Here is a 16,799-nt window from a genome sequence, read left to right on the forward strand (position 1 = left end):
GAGAGTTTGTGAATAAGAGATCTGCACTAGAAGAAATACTAAAGGGAGCACTACAGGCAGAAAGGAAAAGACAGGAGAGAGAGGTTTGGAGAAGAGTATAGAAATAAAGACTATCAGTAAGGATAAAAAGAGAGAAAGAGGAAAAAAATAAAAAAAAATGAGATAGGACATGTAAAACCCAATAGACAAAATGTTAGATGGTAGCACAATATTTTAAGTACACTGCACAAAGCTGAGTGTGAATAGGGTTGGAAGAGGAAGTCTATGGGTATATATGACACCAGCAGGAAAGACAGAGATAAGAACTGGGACTGGATAGCTTAGCAAAACCTAGAGTGGACAATGATGGTGATCAAATGAACAAGTAGAAGAATGCTTTTACATGAATAAGAACAAATGAATGTCAGCATTGCAAGGTATTAAAAATAGGATGGTATATGGAAAAATACAGTCAATGCAAATTAAAGTGTATAATTAATATTAACATTGTAATACACATAAATGAAATGTAACAAAGTAATATAACAAAGTTAAATGACAGTACGAGGGGATATAAGGGAGGAGTATGGGATTCTTGGTGTTATTGTTGATGTTTCTCACTTTTATTTTAGTTTATTCTATTATTTTCAGTTCTTCATTTTTTCCCCTCTTCTTCTTTCTTTGTGGAAGAAATGGAAATGTTCTCATATAGATTGTGGTGGTGAGTGCATAAGTATGTGATTATACCAGGAACCATTGATTATTTACTTAGGATGGATTGTATAGTGTGTGAATAAAACTTTTAAAAATATACAGAAAGATACAAGTGCTTGAGAAAATGTAGATAGAGGGGTGTACCTATTCCCTATTGGTAGGGGGGTAGAATGGGGCAGCCCATTTGGAGGGCAATGTGGTGGTTCCACAGGAGGCTAAGTATGGGGTTGCCATATGATCCTACAACCCTGTTATTATGTACATACTTGGAAGTACTGAAAGCGGGATAAATAGACATTTCCACACTGGTATTTATGGTGGCAGTATTCACAATTTGCAATGGATGGAGGTGGCCTAAGGGTACATCTACTGATGAACAGAAGGGCAAACTATGGTGTGTGCATACAATTGAATATTGAGTGTCTTCAAGAAGGAATGAAGTTGTGAGGCAAGCAACTAGGTGAATGGAACTTAAGGACAGTGCATTCAGTGAAATAAGTCATAAACAAAACAACTAATATTATTATGCCTTACTAATATGGACTAACTATAATGTGCAAACTCTGAGAATTGAGTCTGAGAGCACAGGTTATCAGGGGAAGTCTTATGGTAAAGATTCCTAGATTGTAAACTCTCACAGCAGTCACATCTATTACTGAGTTGTTTCTCTTATTTCTAAATTATGTGATGCTGAGCTGTTTGTGTATAACCTGGTCAGTCCATGGAACTTTGGGTATCTGTGTGACACCTGAGACTCAGAGCTAGAGTTCTGCAGCTATAGAAGTCAATATTACCCCATACAGCAACTGTTAAAAAAGCTGAAAAACAGATCAGACTCCAATTAAAGATAGGAATGAAGCTGATCTGGTTAGGACTAAGGCAAATCAGACTAAAGGGTAAAGGATATTGACTGTGTTTTAAAACTTCAATTTCTGTGTGAGGCCAAAGGAAGAGATGTTTATTTTGTGCAAAATTTATATGTTCTGTAGCACGCTATCTAGCTTAACATGTATGGTCAGTGGTCAATTTATTTGAATATAACTACATGGAATCTTGAATAGGGAGTGAGGTCCTGCTGGTTTTTACAGATTAGTGTGATGTTCTGATCCATCCCAGAGTAATTTGGGCAGAAAATAAAAAAGTATTTGCAAAGGTCTCTTGAGGGACTGGGGGAAAATGTGTTAACTATTAAACTTCCTCACCTGGGGAATTCCTGATATTCTCACAAGCATTGGGGACTACCAGTTTAGTAGGCTGAGCCCTTGATCTTGGGGCTTGCACTTTTGAAACTTATTCTTGCAAAAGAGAGGCTAAGCCACTTATAATTGTGCATAAGTCACCTCCAGAGAACCTCATTGTTGCTCAGATGTGGCCTCTCTCTCTCTAAGCCAACTCTGTAGGTAAACTCACTGCCCTCCCCTCAATGTGGGACATGACTCCCAAGGGTGTATATCTCCCTGGCAACATGGGACATGACTCCCAGGGTGAGCCTGGACCTGGCATCATGCGATTGAGAAAACCTTCTTGGGCCAAAAGGGGGAAGAGAAATAAAACAAATTAGAATTTTAGTGGCAAAGAGATTTCAAATAGAGTTGAGAGCTCACTAGATTATTCTTATGCATTATATAGATATCCCTTTTTAGTTTTTAGTGTATTGGAATAATGAGAAGGAAATTCCTGAAACTGTTGAACTGTAATTCAGTAGCCTTGCTTCTTGAAGATGATTGTGTAATTATATAGCTCCTAAGATGTGATTGTGTAATTGTGAAAACCTTGCAACTGACATTCCTTTTATCCAATTTATGGACAGATGAGTAAGAAAACAATGACAAAAAAAAATAAGTAATGGTGGGTGGTAGATATGGGGTATGGGATGTTTTGGGTGTTTTTTTTTAACTTTTATTTTTATTTTTATTTTTGGAGTAATGAAGATGTTCAAAAATTGATTGTGGTATTTAATGCACAACTATATGATGATACTATGAACCATTGATTGTACACTTTGGATGATTATCTGATATGTGAATACATCTCAATAAAATTGCATTGAAAAAAGTTCACATAAGCTATGGAATTCTTAGGTGAGGGAGTAGGCAATTTTGAATCATGGAATTTTGAGGCAATGAATTTTGAGTCTAGGATTCTAAGCAGCCTCAGAGATGAGAGTGTATTTAGATGTGCTGTGGAGGGTGAAGGGTGTAGAGCTGGGGGCAGAGGTTATGAATGTGCAAGGGAGAAAGAGCACGAGGGAGGCACAGAGATAAGAAAGTGTGCGGTGTATTCAACTGGCAGACCTCTAGGTGTCTGAGCTAAATACTACATACAAGTGGAAACAGATATTGGTGTAGGAAAGTTAACCCTCAGATCCCAAGAAGTTGAGACTTTATGCATAGCATGATGATCGGCAGATTATGTTCTGCGGCCACATCCAGGCAGCTCTTGTTTCTGTAAATGGAGATTTAGCGAAACGTGCCATGGAATTTCTTTCCGGTACTGTCTACAGCAGCTTTCAGGCTACAAGGGAGAGTTCAGTTGTGGCTCCGGAGGGCACGGCTCACAAAAGACTAAAATATTTCATATCTGGTCCTTTATGGGGAAAGATCTTTGGCCCCTGTTGCAGACCCGTGCGACTCGAATGGCCGGTGTGTGGATAGTTAGTTATAAGTAACTTACAAGATAAGGAGCTTGCATCGGAATGTAAATCAATTCACTGCTCTCTTCATCAGGAAAGTCTTTCTAAGAAAAGGAAATGTCAGCTAACCAGACACTGTGCCTGGAGAAATGATGCGCGTTCTAGGAAGCTCCTTATCTGCTTGCAGACCAGCTTGGCTCAAATCCTCCTCTTGAGCAGAAATGCCAGTGTCAGGAAAGACTATATTTATTAATGATTTCTAAGCAGAAGGCTGGTGGGATCAGAGATTTACTTTAGAAAGAAAGCACAGACAATTGTGTGTCCCAATATGGTCAAATAGAGGCTTTCTGTTTCTTCTGTTATGCTGCTGTGTAGTAGAGAGGAAATGGGGGGGTGCACTCAGATAGGGCTGGTTTCATGCACTGAGGAGTCAGCCAGTAAGATCTGACACCAGGAGAAAATGTCTCTCTTCCCCTAATTTGTGTTCTAAAATTCCCACAGAAAAGGTGTGATGGTCTGGGTTGTTTGCCATCCCTGCTCCGGCAGCTGGTGGGGGGGGGGGGCTTGGCTGTCCCCTCACCCAATGCTGCTGACAGTAGAGACGGCTGCTGCAGACAGGAGGGCAAGAACACCCAGGAGAAAGAAAAAATAAAGAAAGAAAAAAGTCAGTATTTTAGTGTGCCTCATGTGTATAACAACCGTAAGGCATTAGAAACGGATGATCTTGTGTCCCACGTGGTGTTCTTAAAGTATCGTGGGATGTCAATCAGACCTCTTCTGATAATGACTTTTTTAATGACTTCTACATCATCTCCCTGCATCTTCACTTTTGCAATGCCGGAAAGTATGACTCTACTTTCTTAAAGCCTTTGCTACTTGTGGTTTATGATAGGTTTTATTAGAAAAGAGACGTTTCTATAAAACATTCCACTTCCCTTCCCATATGAGAAAAAACTCTCTGAAGGCTGTGGAGAAAGGCTGATATTTTATGGGTGACAGTAACGTTAGCTGTGAATAGTGCTAGGACAGAGTTGATTTCCTTTGCACATACATGCTTGAGTAATTCTGTCCCAGGCACAGGCAAGTGTGTGTGCAATTCTTCATTTTTCCATTAGGAGTCACACATACACCCTGTACGCCCAATTCGAGCACATCAGACTGATGGCTAAATGATAGACCACTACACTTGCAGCACATTCATGTTTAATATGAAACACGAATGTGGTGTTGTTGTTGGCATTTTCCTAATGATCTCCAGACATGCCTCCCTTTTTCTTTTCCTTGAAGGTGAAAGGGATAGTTCAGGGACGTATAATTGCAGGGAATTGTTTCCATATTTTATATTCAGTGTGTCCTTGTGTTGGTCTGAGGAAGTGATGCATTGTTTATTTTCATTGTGTAGTATCTGGGAAATTAATATTTGAAGAACCATCGACTAGAGGGTTTTATTTTTGTCCGAATGGTGACCTTTGGCCACTTAGCCCCTCTGTGGTCCCCAGGTACATTAGCTTTGTTCTATCTTTTCTTACGTTTGTTTGGTTGGTTTTTGTTCAGTCTGGAACACGTGGTCAACTTCTTCATGTATGATTCCATCCGAGTCCACGGTTCTGTGACTCCTGGCCTTTTTCTCACATGTGCTCTGCTAATTTCCAGCTCTTATTAGGCTCATTTGTTTGATTGAGTTGTCAACTATGAACCAGGCACTGTGTAGTAAGCAAAATGGACATACCCAAAATGCAGAGACAAGTATATTAACATTTTGGGGTGTTTCATCTGGTTTAGGCTTGTATGTCTGTGGGTGTGTAATGTATACATATATTAATATGCCCACATATATTGTTAAACATCTGCCAGAGTTCATGGTTTAGGGAAGGCAAATGATGAATATTGGTTTCATTAGATGTGATACAAGTGTATTCTCCCATTTGGTGATTGTCCTTTTGACCATCTTATTGATATGTATGAGAAATAATTAAAATAATTAATTTTAATGTGATCTCTTTTAGTCAATCTTTTCCTTTATGGTGAGTGATTTTTTATGCTATTAAATAAAAAACTTTTCTTACTCCCATGTCATATTCTCATATTATCTTTGACAAGCTGTATTGTTTTACCTCCATGTTTAGATGTACAATCTACCTTGACTCAATTATTTTGTATAATGTTGGACAGGAGTCAAAGTTTAACATTTTTCCACATGGAGGGTATCTAATTTATTTAGTGCATTTATTTAAGAGATGGTCCTTTTCTTCACTGCTCTGCAGTGCCCAAATTTTCATAAACCAAGTGTCCAACAATGGTGTCTTTTTTCAGAACTATGCCTTCCATTTCTCTGACCATTTGGTCTATCCTTATTGCAACAGCACTCTGTTTTGATTACTCTGCCTTTATATGAGTCTTGATATCTTATAGAGAATGTCCTCCAGCTTTATTCTTCACAATAATATTAGCTAGTCACGGACCATTGTATTTCTATGTAAAATTTGTCAATTTCTGTAAAATCAGTTTATTATTTTCTGAAAAACACCTGTTGGGATTTTGTTGGGATTTAATTGAATCTATAATCAATCTGTGAAGAACTGATATCTTCAGAATAGTGAGTCCTACAATCCATATACACAGGAGTGGGCTGTGTCACGAGAGCCCACTGGGTCCATCTTTCCAGCTCTTGACAGGGGCTAGATTGTGTAGAGGTTTGTGCTTATAATTTTATTATATTCCCAGTCCATTAAAAAACATTGAGCAGATTTTAAGAAGTGGGTTTGGGAAGTAATATAATCAGATTTCCATTTTTGAAAAGGTTATTCTAAGTGATGTGTGAATAATAGGTAGAATGAGTCCACAGTAGAAGCTGAAGGTCACGTAGAGTTTGACTAAGGGGGAGCAGTGAAACTGGAGAGACGTAGACATTTCAAGCTCTACTTCAGACATAGAACCCATGTTAATTAAGGACACAGATACAGTGAAATAATTTTTATGATAAATTATAATCCAATTATAATCACCTTGAAAGTTACTTTAGAGGTTTTCCTATTCGATAAATCCTATGTATGTGAAACTGTGCATGTTCTTTTCCCTTGACTTTTCTCACTGTTGGGTTTACATGCCTGAATGTTTAAGTGGCCATTTATTCATCTTGTTCTTGGTATCCCTGAATTGCTGGGACATTAGGCCTACTAGGAACAAAACTGAGACACAATGCAAATTTAATAAAATATTTCTGCATCTTAAAAGCTGTCCTACCACATACCCTCTGTAGTTTTCAGGATGCTAAACTCAACTTCCTTAGCAACAACAAGAACTACCATTAACTGAATATAGAAAAAGGCCAGGTTTTGTGCTAGATGTTCTACTTTATTTCTAATTCTTGTTGAGACTGCAAATGGAATTATCCCACTTTGTGGATGAAGAAACTAGTAAGTCTAGAAAGGTCCAATAACTTGCCCGGGGTTTCCCATCTAGTAAATGATGACACCAGAGGCCAAACCTCTCAGTTGTATTCCCAGTGCCTTGACAGTACTGGTAAGATTAGGAAGACCAAATGTGCAGAAGTATTTAGTGCCGTCTCCCTCTCCAACTTTGCATTCACAAATCCTTACTCAAGGAACATGACAAAACTTACAAAGTAGAGACTGGTTGAATAAGTCACAAGTTTAAACTGCACGGTATCTAGCATCAATCTACAGTTAGATGTAAAAGTAGCAAGAAATAAAGTTAATCAAACATAGAGTGCCAGGATGCCCGAATTGTGAGGACTTCCCTTCTTTATTTATCAGAGAGCTGCATATCACCTAGCAAGTGTCTAATGTTTTATTACATCTTTTTTTTAATTGGTCATTAAAGCCGGGGCATACATTCTTTGTCTTGCCAACAAGAATAATTTCGTATTTAGGATTCAATTGTTTCCATGATATTTTTCCTCTTTAATTTGGCAGGGGTGAGGAAGATACACTTTAAAAATTACTAGTCAGCTTATTAAAAAAATGTTTGCGTGAAATTGAACTAGATTGATATAGAAAGAATAAATTTGAACCTGAAAGTCTTTTAGACTGATGAGTAGGACCACAGCCAGTTTCCTTCCTATTATTCAAGCTCTACTTATTTATTTATTTTTCTCCTTTTTATATCTTTTTGAAATGTCTTTAGTGCTTCAAGCTCTCATTTTACCCACAAGAAAATGAGCTCAAGAACCTGATCAGGGTATTGGTGGCATCACTGTAAAATAAACTACCAAATCAGTATAGATTAGATCTGGTCGTTTCAGTCTTTTCTGTAATTTCTGTTAATTGTACCAACTGATAGTCATTAAAAGGGCTGTTGATTCAGAATCAAAATGGTAGAAGATTTATATTTGCTAAGATTATGGACCTCAATAATGCTATTAAACATTATACTTTTAGGAAAATTATAGAACAATAAAATATTGACAGTGGCAAACTGGGTTGTATTTTATGATTTTCCTCTTTTTTATCCTATAAACACATTGTACTTTCCACAGGAACACCAAAAAAGGCTGGTACCTGTTTGCTGACAGTTCCAGTGGGAAATTTGGGGACGTGGCTGACATCCTCACTCCTGTTATCTCACTCACGGGACCACAGTGCACCTTGGTGTTCTGGACTCACATGGATGGGGCCACGGTGGGTTCTCTCCAGGTACGCGTAGGAATCACGTTTTCTGAAACCGCTCTATGAAAATTCACCTGTATGATTTAGTGCTGTTAAAATAAAGCCTCTAATGAATGAAAATGGGAAATTATCAACACTTCACTGGTTTCAAAATGGTATAATTAAGAAAAAGCCTTCGCAGAATGGACCTGAATGGCTAATAGGCAGTTTCTTTTTTCTACCCAATTTATGACTGCTGTCTCTATTCTGAGAGCAGTTTCCACGTAATACTGTTTTACACTTCAAATGCTCATGCAGGTTTTCCTGTCAGTGTCTGAACGTAATGCAGTCCAGCAGGTTCATACTCTTTGGTGATATTCGAATGTGCATTTTTGTTGTCTTGTTGGTTGTCATGCTACAGTCTCAAAAAATCTTTTTCAATTATTTTTTCAGAAAATATATATTAAAACTGTTCCAAACTCACAGAAGTGCAGCATGAATATCACAACTCCCGTTTATCCTTTCACTCAGAAACCCTCTTTTTTTTTTTTTTTTTGTCAGGAGTGAACTTTGTAGGAAAATCCAACATAGGATGACATATTCTATCCAGTTGTCATTTCTTTCTGGCGCCTTTCATATTGGAACAACTTTTTAATCTTCCCTGGACTTTGGTGACCTTGATATTTTTAAAGGTTGTCGTAATTTTATGGGCTGCCCCTCACTTTGCCTGTGTTCATCGTTGCACGTTTGGCCGTAACTTCACCAAAGCCACACTCTTTACACTGCACCCTGTCGGTTGGTGCGTGATGTCTGTTAATTCCCTGACTTTGGTTGTCTTTGTTTTCAATAAATATTTTGTGAAGAGATACTTTGAGACTCCCTAAAATCCTGATCTAAACCCAACTTACAAAATAGCTTTAGCTTCCTCTGCTGTTTCTTATTTGCATTACTTTTACAATGATGGTTGGCTAATTGTAATTTTCTAACTCCATCATTCCATCTACATTTATAAGTTTTAAAGTATCAAAAACATTCCCTTTTCTCTGTTTATTGATCCATCCATAGCTTATATGACATTTTCAAGGAAGTCTTGTGTGAAAAATAAATTCATACATTCCAGAATTGTTTACTATGAACAAGGTATTTGCAAAAACACCTTCAGTGATAAGGACTCTCTCCCTCCCAAATACTATTAGTTTATTGCCCTAGAAGTCTTTGTTTACATGTTTGTAAGGAGATTAGACTTGGTTACCTGACTTCTCATTCCCTAATAAAAAGAAAGAAATAGACTTCAGGCTACCTGCTTAGCCACTTCCTTTTCAGTTGCTTGATTGTAATTTTAATATTAAGTCCTTTTTTCCAAATGGTCTACCATTTATTAGTAGTTATATATACATTTTCACCTTTCGCTAATCATTTTAGAGGTTCTGTTTTGTATCATGCTTTATATGTACAGTATTTATTAAATGCAATTTTATTGAGATATAGTCACACATCATACAAAACAATCCAAAGTAACAATCAATGGCTCCCAGTATCATCACATAGTTCTGCAATTATCACCACAATCAATTTTAGAACATTTTCATTACTCCAAAATAATAAAAGTAAGATAAAATAAAAATATAAAAGAAAACCTAAAATATCCCATACCTCTTATTTCCCCTAGTATTGACCCCTGGTACTGGTGTGGTACATTTGTTATTGTTGATGAAAGAATATTAAGATATTACGGTTAACTATAGTCAATAGTTTGCAGTAGGTACATTTTCTCCCATATACCACTCTGTCATTAACTCCTTATAATAGTGTGGTATATTTGTTCTAGTTCATGAAAGAACTTTTTTTTATTTGTACTGTTAATCACAGTCATCGCCCACCAGAAGATTGACTATTTTATACAGTCCCACGTTTTCACGTCTAGCTTTCCTTCTGGTGACATACATGACTCTGAAATTCCCCTTTCCACCACATTCACTTATAATTCAGCACTGCTAATTATACTCAAAATAACATGCTGCTGCCACCTCTATCTGTTTCCAAATGTTTAAGTTCAACCTACATAAACACTCTGTACATATTAAGCAACCACTCCCCATTCTCTAGCCTCATTCTATCCCCTGGTAACCTAAATTCTAGATCTTATGTCTATGAGATTATATATTATAATTAGTTCGTATTTGTGAGATCATACAATATTTGTCCTTTTGTGTTTGGCTGATTTCACTCAGCATAATGCCCTCAAGGTTCACCCATGTTGTCACATGCTTCAGGACTTTGTTCCTTCTTACTGCTGAATAATATTCCATCGTATGTATACACTACGTTTTGTGCATCCGTTCATTGGTGGATGGACACTTAGCTTGTTTCTGTCTTTGGGCAGTTGTGAACAGTGCTGCTTTGCACATCAGTGTGCAAGTGTCTGTTCATGTCACTGCTTTCAGATCTTCTGGGTATATATTAGGAGCTTTTTTAAAATTACTGTTTTATTCTAAAATATTCCTGGGCATCCTTAAATATTCCTTTTTCCAAATAAATTTTTGAATTAATCTATCTACCTTTAAAAAGCTGTTAGCATTTTTTATTGGAAGCATGTTAAATGTATATATCAATTTTGGAAGAATTGTCCTCTTCACGATAGTAGACTTCTTACCAAAAATCAGTTAAAAACCAATGTGCTTGTGTGTGTGTTTAATAATCTGAGATGGTCCAAATAGTCTTAGAGATTAGAATTTTAATTTATTACTTGCTTTAAATGGACTCTTCTAAATGGTTTTAGGCAAAACAGTTGACATAACCTATTACAGAATTTCCATCAGTAAAGTGAAAATTAATTACTTGATGTGTTTTGGGATTTAGATTAATTATCTGAAATATGCTTTCATTTTTTTCAGAACAAGCTTTTCTGTTGGTAGATGAAATATATGAGGCTGTGTTAGGATTTTGCAAATAATGAATGATTAAGTAATTAAAATGGTAATACATATGATCCGTATTTTTTACATAGCTGGGTAAATAATATTTGATGTTACATTAATGTGTTACATAAACACATTTTTTCATAGTGAATTGTGTCCATCAAGAAATAAACTGGACTGTAAAGCAATAAAAGCATTTATTTGGGCTCCTAGAATTGCAATTTGGTGAGCACAGATTCAGGCAACCACCCAGACAGAGTCCTGTTTTAGGGCTTCTAAGTAGGAGATTTTTGAAGAAAAAGAAGATTATTAGATAAGTTGCTTGTAAAGAATTCTGATTGGTGGATGCTTGGGGTTTTCCAAATGTCCTTCAAGCTAGAGAGTTTACTGATTTCTTGATCTTGTAGTTGTTTTTTTCATGGCATCCAGATGTCTTCAGAAACGTTGCGGCTTCCGATTTTGTGTTTCTTGGCATTTGTGATATCTGGCTGAGACGTGCATAAGAGTGCTTTCTTGAATGGCCTCCCAAATCCGTTTTAAACCTCTTAGCCATAGGAACTCCATTTTGTTTTACCTCTTTTTGCAACTGTATAAAGGTGGTATTAATACAAAGAAGTCTATTTCGTACACATTGTCTTCAGTATCCTTCAAAAAAGCTTTATATTTCTTGATTAGAAATTATATTTTCTTGATTTTGATAATATATGGAATTGACTTGGATTTTATGAACCATTAATTTTATGATTTTTCCCTAGCAACAGCTTACTTTGTACATGAATCTGGAAACTCTAGTTCTGTGAATATAACCATCTGAATTTAAAGTGGGAGGAAAGAGAAAGAAAGAAAATAAAATGAAACCATTAAAAATTTATCTTCACTTTCACAAGTCAAACCTTTACAAACCTTTTATCTGAGTTATCCTTTGGTTGTGTAGACTGTGTTTTGAAAAGTCATGTTCTGAAAGAATTGACTAAAACCATGTAAGTCAGTTATTTCAGAGTTGGAAAGTGTTCTGGGTGTCCCCACTATTTTCAGTTACTCTCCGGGTGGCTGGGTGACCGTTGTGCTGAAAGGGGGTGGTGGCCGCTGGTCTGCGGAGAGTGACCTGACTTCTCCTGCAGGGTGAGGGTCCATGAGGGTGAGGGCTTGTTGGTTTCCAGGCTGGCAGGCAGCTCTTGCAGCCTCACTTGCTGGGTGTCCCCTCCTCCAACCAGCCCTGTACCCACACCCCACTCCCACCCTCCAGACCCCTGACACCCAGTGGGAGAGGAAGGGCATTCTCCGAGGAGTGTTGTAAGAAATCCCAGAGTTTTCATTCTCCCACATGACTATCATTTAATATTTAAGCGTGAATTGTTACTGTGACCAGACTTTTAACAATCAATTGGGTTAAGAATTCCTAACGAGAGGGTACCTGGCTACTGTGGGACCTGACGGCTACTCACGCACTGGATTATAGGGCGCTGGTGAAGTTTTCTGGATGTCAGCGCTGTAACTTCCGATGTAAGGAAAAATGGCTCAGCTCTTCTCCTGGGGGCTTAATGTTGATATCAACATTAAAAAATAGCTCAGTGGGAAAATCCTACACGTTTAAAATATCAAGAGAAACTATTTCAACACTTTTTGCTTTCTTTACCTCTGCAGGTGTTTAGGAAGAAAGGCAATGCCACCTCCAAATTGTGGGCTCAAACTGGACAGCAAGGAGCACGCTGGAAAAAAGTGGAAGTGTTTTTAGGCGTTCATTCGCACACACAGGTTTGTCACCCAAGTCGGCATGTGGCGGAGGAGATTTGTTGATTTTTCCTTTCATCCTAATTCATTTCCTCCATTCATGGTCTGCTCTTCTCACCCACTTTTTGCATGAATGTGGCAAATGCACAGAGATCCTAACGCTCCACCTGACATTTCCCCTCGGAATTTGCCCTAATTTCTGCCAATGAGGAAATCTAATAGGAGGATTTAATGAAGGGACAGCGTCTCCCACTCCCAAACCAGTTTCCCACATCTAGAGGAGCCCTCCCTCCATTTTGTAAATATATTCTCAGAGACTGCAAAGTAATTAAAATATTTCGACCTAATTAAAAAATAATCTTTTACAAAACTCATTATATTGTTGAACCTTGCTATAGATAATAGATTTATTTAATTCAGAATTATTTGTGGAGATGCAAAAATTGTGTGAAATTCTAATTTTTCACATATTGAAATTTGAGTAAAAAGAAGTATACCATGTTTGAATCTTAAAACTGAATATTAATGGATTGTGAATATTAGGTATATTGTGTGCTTCACTCGTGCTTTCCGTAATGCATATTGAGCACTGACTATGTGCAAGGCCGTGGCTATGCCTTGGTCCACGGGGGCGAGCTGGATGCTGCTCATGATGATTCCATTTTTACAGAACCATGCCCTGCAGCTTCAGAGAAATAAATGCTCCCAACCTGGGAGTAAAATATAAGACATGCCTGGAATTTGAATGCTGAAGCAGCAGTGGGCAGTTGCATAATTTTATTTGAGAGTCCCCAGACTTACACAGCATCTTTAATATTAATACTTTTTATAATGATAGCAATCACATATATAACAGCTGCATGAGCTATGCGCTATTCTAGGAATTTTCAAATATTTACTCATTTTGTTTTCTCCTATGACATAGATGGCAATTATTATCTGCAAGTTAAATAATTTGCCCGCATTGTGTAACTGCTAAATGGCCGAGGCAGGCTTTAAACACAGACCATCTAAGAGCAGGGAATGCCACCTCCAAATTGTGGGCTCAAACTGGACAGCAAGGAGCACGCTGGAAAAAAAAAAAAAAAAGCTGCTGTGTAGCTTTTCCTGTTTCTAGAAATTACCCTCAAAATAATTGACTCTGCTTTTCTTCCACCTGCCAAGAGATGTGTCATGGTTGCCCTTTTCTTTAAGTTCAGTCACATACAGTTCCAGAGTCTCTGGACTCCCAGCCCACATCTGTGGCCCACTGGGTGCAAGCAGTGAGTTAATTGCTGATGTGGCAAGAAACGGAATTGTGTACGGGGTGGCAGATAAGCGAACAATAGTGAACCATGCTGAGTTGCATCTGATTTCATATTCACAGAGCATCACATCACGTATTGAAATGTTCAGATGCATTCAGAGGATAGAGAACATTTTTCAATTTTCCTGGACTCAATTTCCCTTATAAGAAAGCTTTAGCCCTTGTTATTCTTTCTAATTTTGTCTCTTAATCACTTCCAGGCTTCTCATCTCTCTTATGAATTTATTTTTCTTTTTTCTTTTCCAGCACATATGCTATGAAGAACAACAATTTATTCCTTCTATATAAATGTGATATATGAAATCTGTTGTTTTCTTTCAGTAATGTGAGAGGCATGCTTTCAGTTATTCCATCCTTCCACCTTAAGAGGAAAATCCCTAAGCGCACACAACACATAAGGATTTATAGAGTTCTGAGGCTGATTACGTGGAGGTAGGCCAGACTTCACAAGGCCGCCCTCACTGAACACACCAGCTGCAGGTTTGGGGGTTGCCAGGGCCCCCCTCACTTATGACAACTGCCTACACACCCGGGGGTTCCCACCACCCCCTTGGGTTCGACAGTTTGCTAGAATTATTCACAGACTCAGGAAGGCACTTTAATTACGACTCTAACTTTATTATGGCAAAAAGACAAAAATGAGAACCACAAAATAAGAGACACCTAAGGCGAGGTCTGGGAGGGTCTCCAAGCCGGACGCTCCTTGTCCTCTCCCGGGGTGGTCAGGACACGTCACCCTCCAGGCACATGGGTGGGGATGGCCAGTCAGGGAGCCCCCCTGCTTCCATGGAGGCGTCGCTGTGCGGGTGTGGTGGAGTGAATCCTGCCCCGGGTTGAGCTCAACCTCCAGCCCCTGCCCCTCTCCCAACTCGAAGAAGCCCCGACGCCCCAATCTCAGGGTTGGTCCTTAGCAGAGCAGGTCTCCATCTTAAGATCCCAGGTGTGGCCATCCCACCCGAGTCACCGCCTTCGCATAACCTGTCAGGTGTGGTCCACGGGGCTCAACAACGACACGTCTGCGTTGGAAATCCCAGGATCTGCGGGAAATCTCCCAGAAACAGAATCGTGCCAGGATGACAGCCAACCAATGCTTCATTATAATAACAAAAGGCATGCCACATCTAAAGGAGAAGGCTAATTCCTTCTTTCAAGAAAAATAATTATTTAGCATTGGTCTAAAGATGTTCAGGAGTTTGATGACAATAAGTATTTTGCATATTTGTACTTCTTTTTCCTCAACTCTAATTGTTCTAAATTTACTTTACAATATATAAATATTTCTTATGTTAATACACAATTCCTTCCTTGTCCTGCTGTGGCATTGAATAGAAACATTCTGAATTTATTCCATCTAGAAATTTCAAACTAAACAAGAGGTGCCTTGTTTGGGTCCATGAACAGTATTCACGGTTATTCCCAACAGTGCTGACGTTGCAAACTGAGGATGGGATTTCTGAAAGCCTTAGTGACTCGTCTTATTTTTCATCCCTTGTAATTCCACCCGTGTGAGCGACGCTGGCTGTCAAATACTAGGACACATGAGGATTCACGTAGTCAAGTGCATTGAGCAAAGACAAATCACAATCCCCTAAGTTTTGATGCCAAAGAGGCACTGAATCTGAATCATCGAATGGTGTGGAGGCATCTTTTAGGGTTCAGAGAGTGGGGGGCAGCCCCAAGGAATGGCCAGGCCTGGGAAGACTGAGGGACGTTGGGCATCTTCCAACTCTTGCCTTTTTGTGCTGGACATGCCTCCTGCTTCCACGCCTGCTGAGGCTCTGGGAGTGGCAGGTCTGGTTTCAGGGGAGGCTGGCATCACAGCAGCCACTTTGGGCCCCTGCTATTGACCTCCAGACATGAGACTGTCATGTTGCCCTCTTCACACTCAGAGGCTTTCCCCTTGGTTCCTGGGCCAGGTTTGTCACCACGTCCAAGCTCCCTGCGCTCCATTGAGTGTTCGCCCCAAGCTTTGAACGAATGGGGTGACAGCTCCACTGAAGTCGGCATTTCTACTTTCCTCTTAGATTGTCTTCAGGGCCGTACGTGGTGTCAGCTACATGGGTGATGTCACCGTAGATGACATCTGCTTTCAGGACTGTCCGCCCTTGCTCAGCCCTGACAGGAGGTGTGGTGCCGGGGAGTTCACGTGCGCTAACCAGCACTGCGTTCCGCAGGACAGGCTGTGTGACTTTGTGGACGACTGCGCTGACCGCTCGGACGAGACTGCTTTCCTTTGCGGTAAGTGGCAGCGTTTGGTTTCTTGGTTTTGCTTTTATCTGCTACAGCCTTACTCTCTGGGGTGTGTTTATTGCAGAACCTATGGGGTATGTGTATCTCAGCAGCAGAAGCAGTTAAGGTGATTTAACTATTTAAATACATTTTTCTCCCTCTCAGCATTTAATTTAGAACCAAAATTCATCCTAAACTAGTTTGTAGCTTTTTGTGCATGTGAAGTATATGTAGAAAAATCAGAGAACGTATTTCTTTGAAGTCAAACAGGATAGAAACAAATATTTTTCATGCAAAAACATTTTTGGAAAAACGACCAGCAAAACTCCATCAAAGCCAGTTCATGGGGGTTGAGCTCCTCTTTTCCAATGCCTTTCAGAGAGCTCCTCTTTTCCAATGCCTTTCAGAGAGCTGTCATCGTTTGTGCAGATCATCAGCTGTGATAACTTGTTAACTAATGAAAACAAAACAATACCAGGTAATCTATAAACTAGACAATTGATCTTTCAGAGGTTACGTAGCCATGCAATGTCGCTGTTGGAGATCAACTCAGAATAAACTGCACCTGGTAAAATACCCTCAGCTAAATAGGCCCTGCGTGCCCACTGTGGCAAGGCTGTAAAATTGTCGTTGTCTTATTTCACATCGTTGCCTTATTTCACGTCATTGCCTTATTTCATATC

General features: G+C 39.0%; 1 protein-coding gene across 1 annotated transcript in view; it reads left to right on the forward strand.

Annotated features, from left to right (window-relative positions):
- MALRD1 (MAM and LDL receptor class A domain containing 1) overlaps positions 1-16,799 on the forward strand; it is a 703,831-nt gene that overhangs the window by 245,858 nt on the left and 441,174 nt on the right. The window contains exons 26-28 of the mRNA XM_037837380.1: positions 7,824-7,980; positions 12,495-12,605; positions 15,912-16,125. Of these exons, the coding sequence (XP_037693308.1) occupies positions 7,824-7,980; positions 12,495-12,605; positions 15,912-16,125 (482 nt within the window). The remainder of the gene's footprint in view (positions 1-7,823; positions 7,981-12,494; positions 12,606-15,911; positions 16,126-16,799) is intronic.

Source organism: Choloepus didactylus, chromosome 5 (genome assembly GCF_015220235.1).
Source record: "Choloepus didactylus isolate mChoDid1 chromosome 5, mChoDid1.pri, whole genome shotgun sequence".
In the NCBI taxonomy this organism is placed as follows: Eukaryota; Metazoa; Chordata; class Mammalia; order Pilosa; family Megalonychidae; genus Choloepus; species Choloepus didactylus.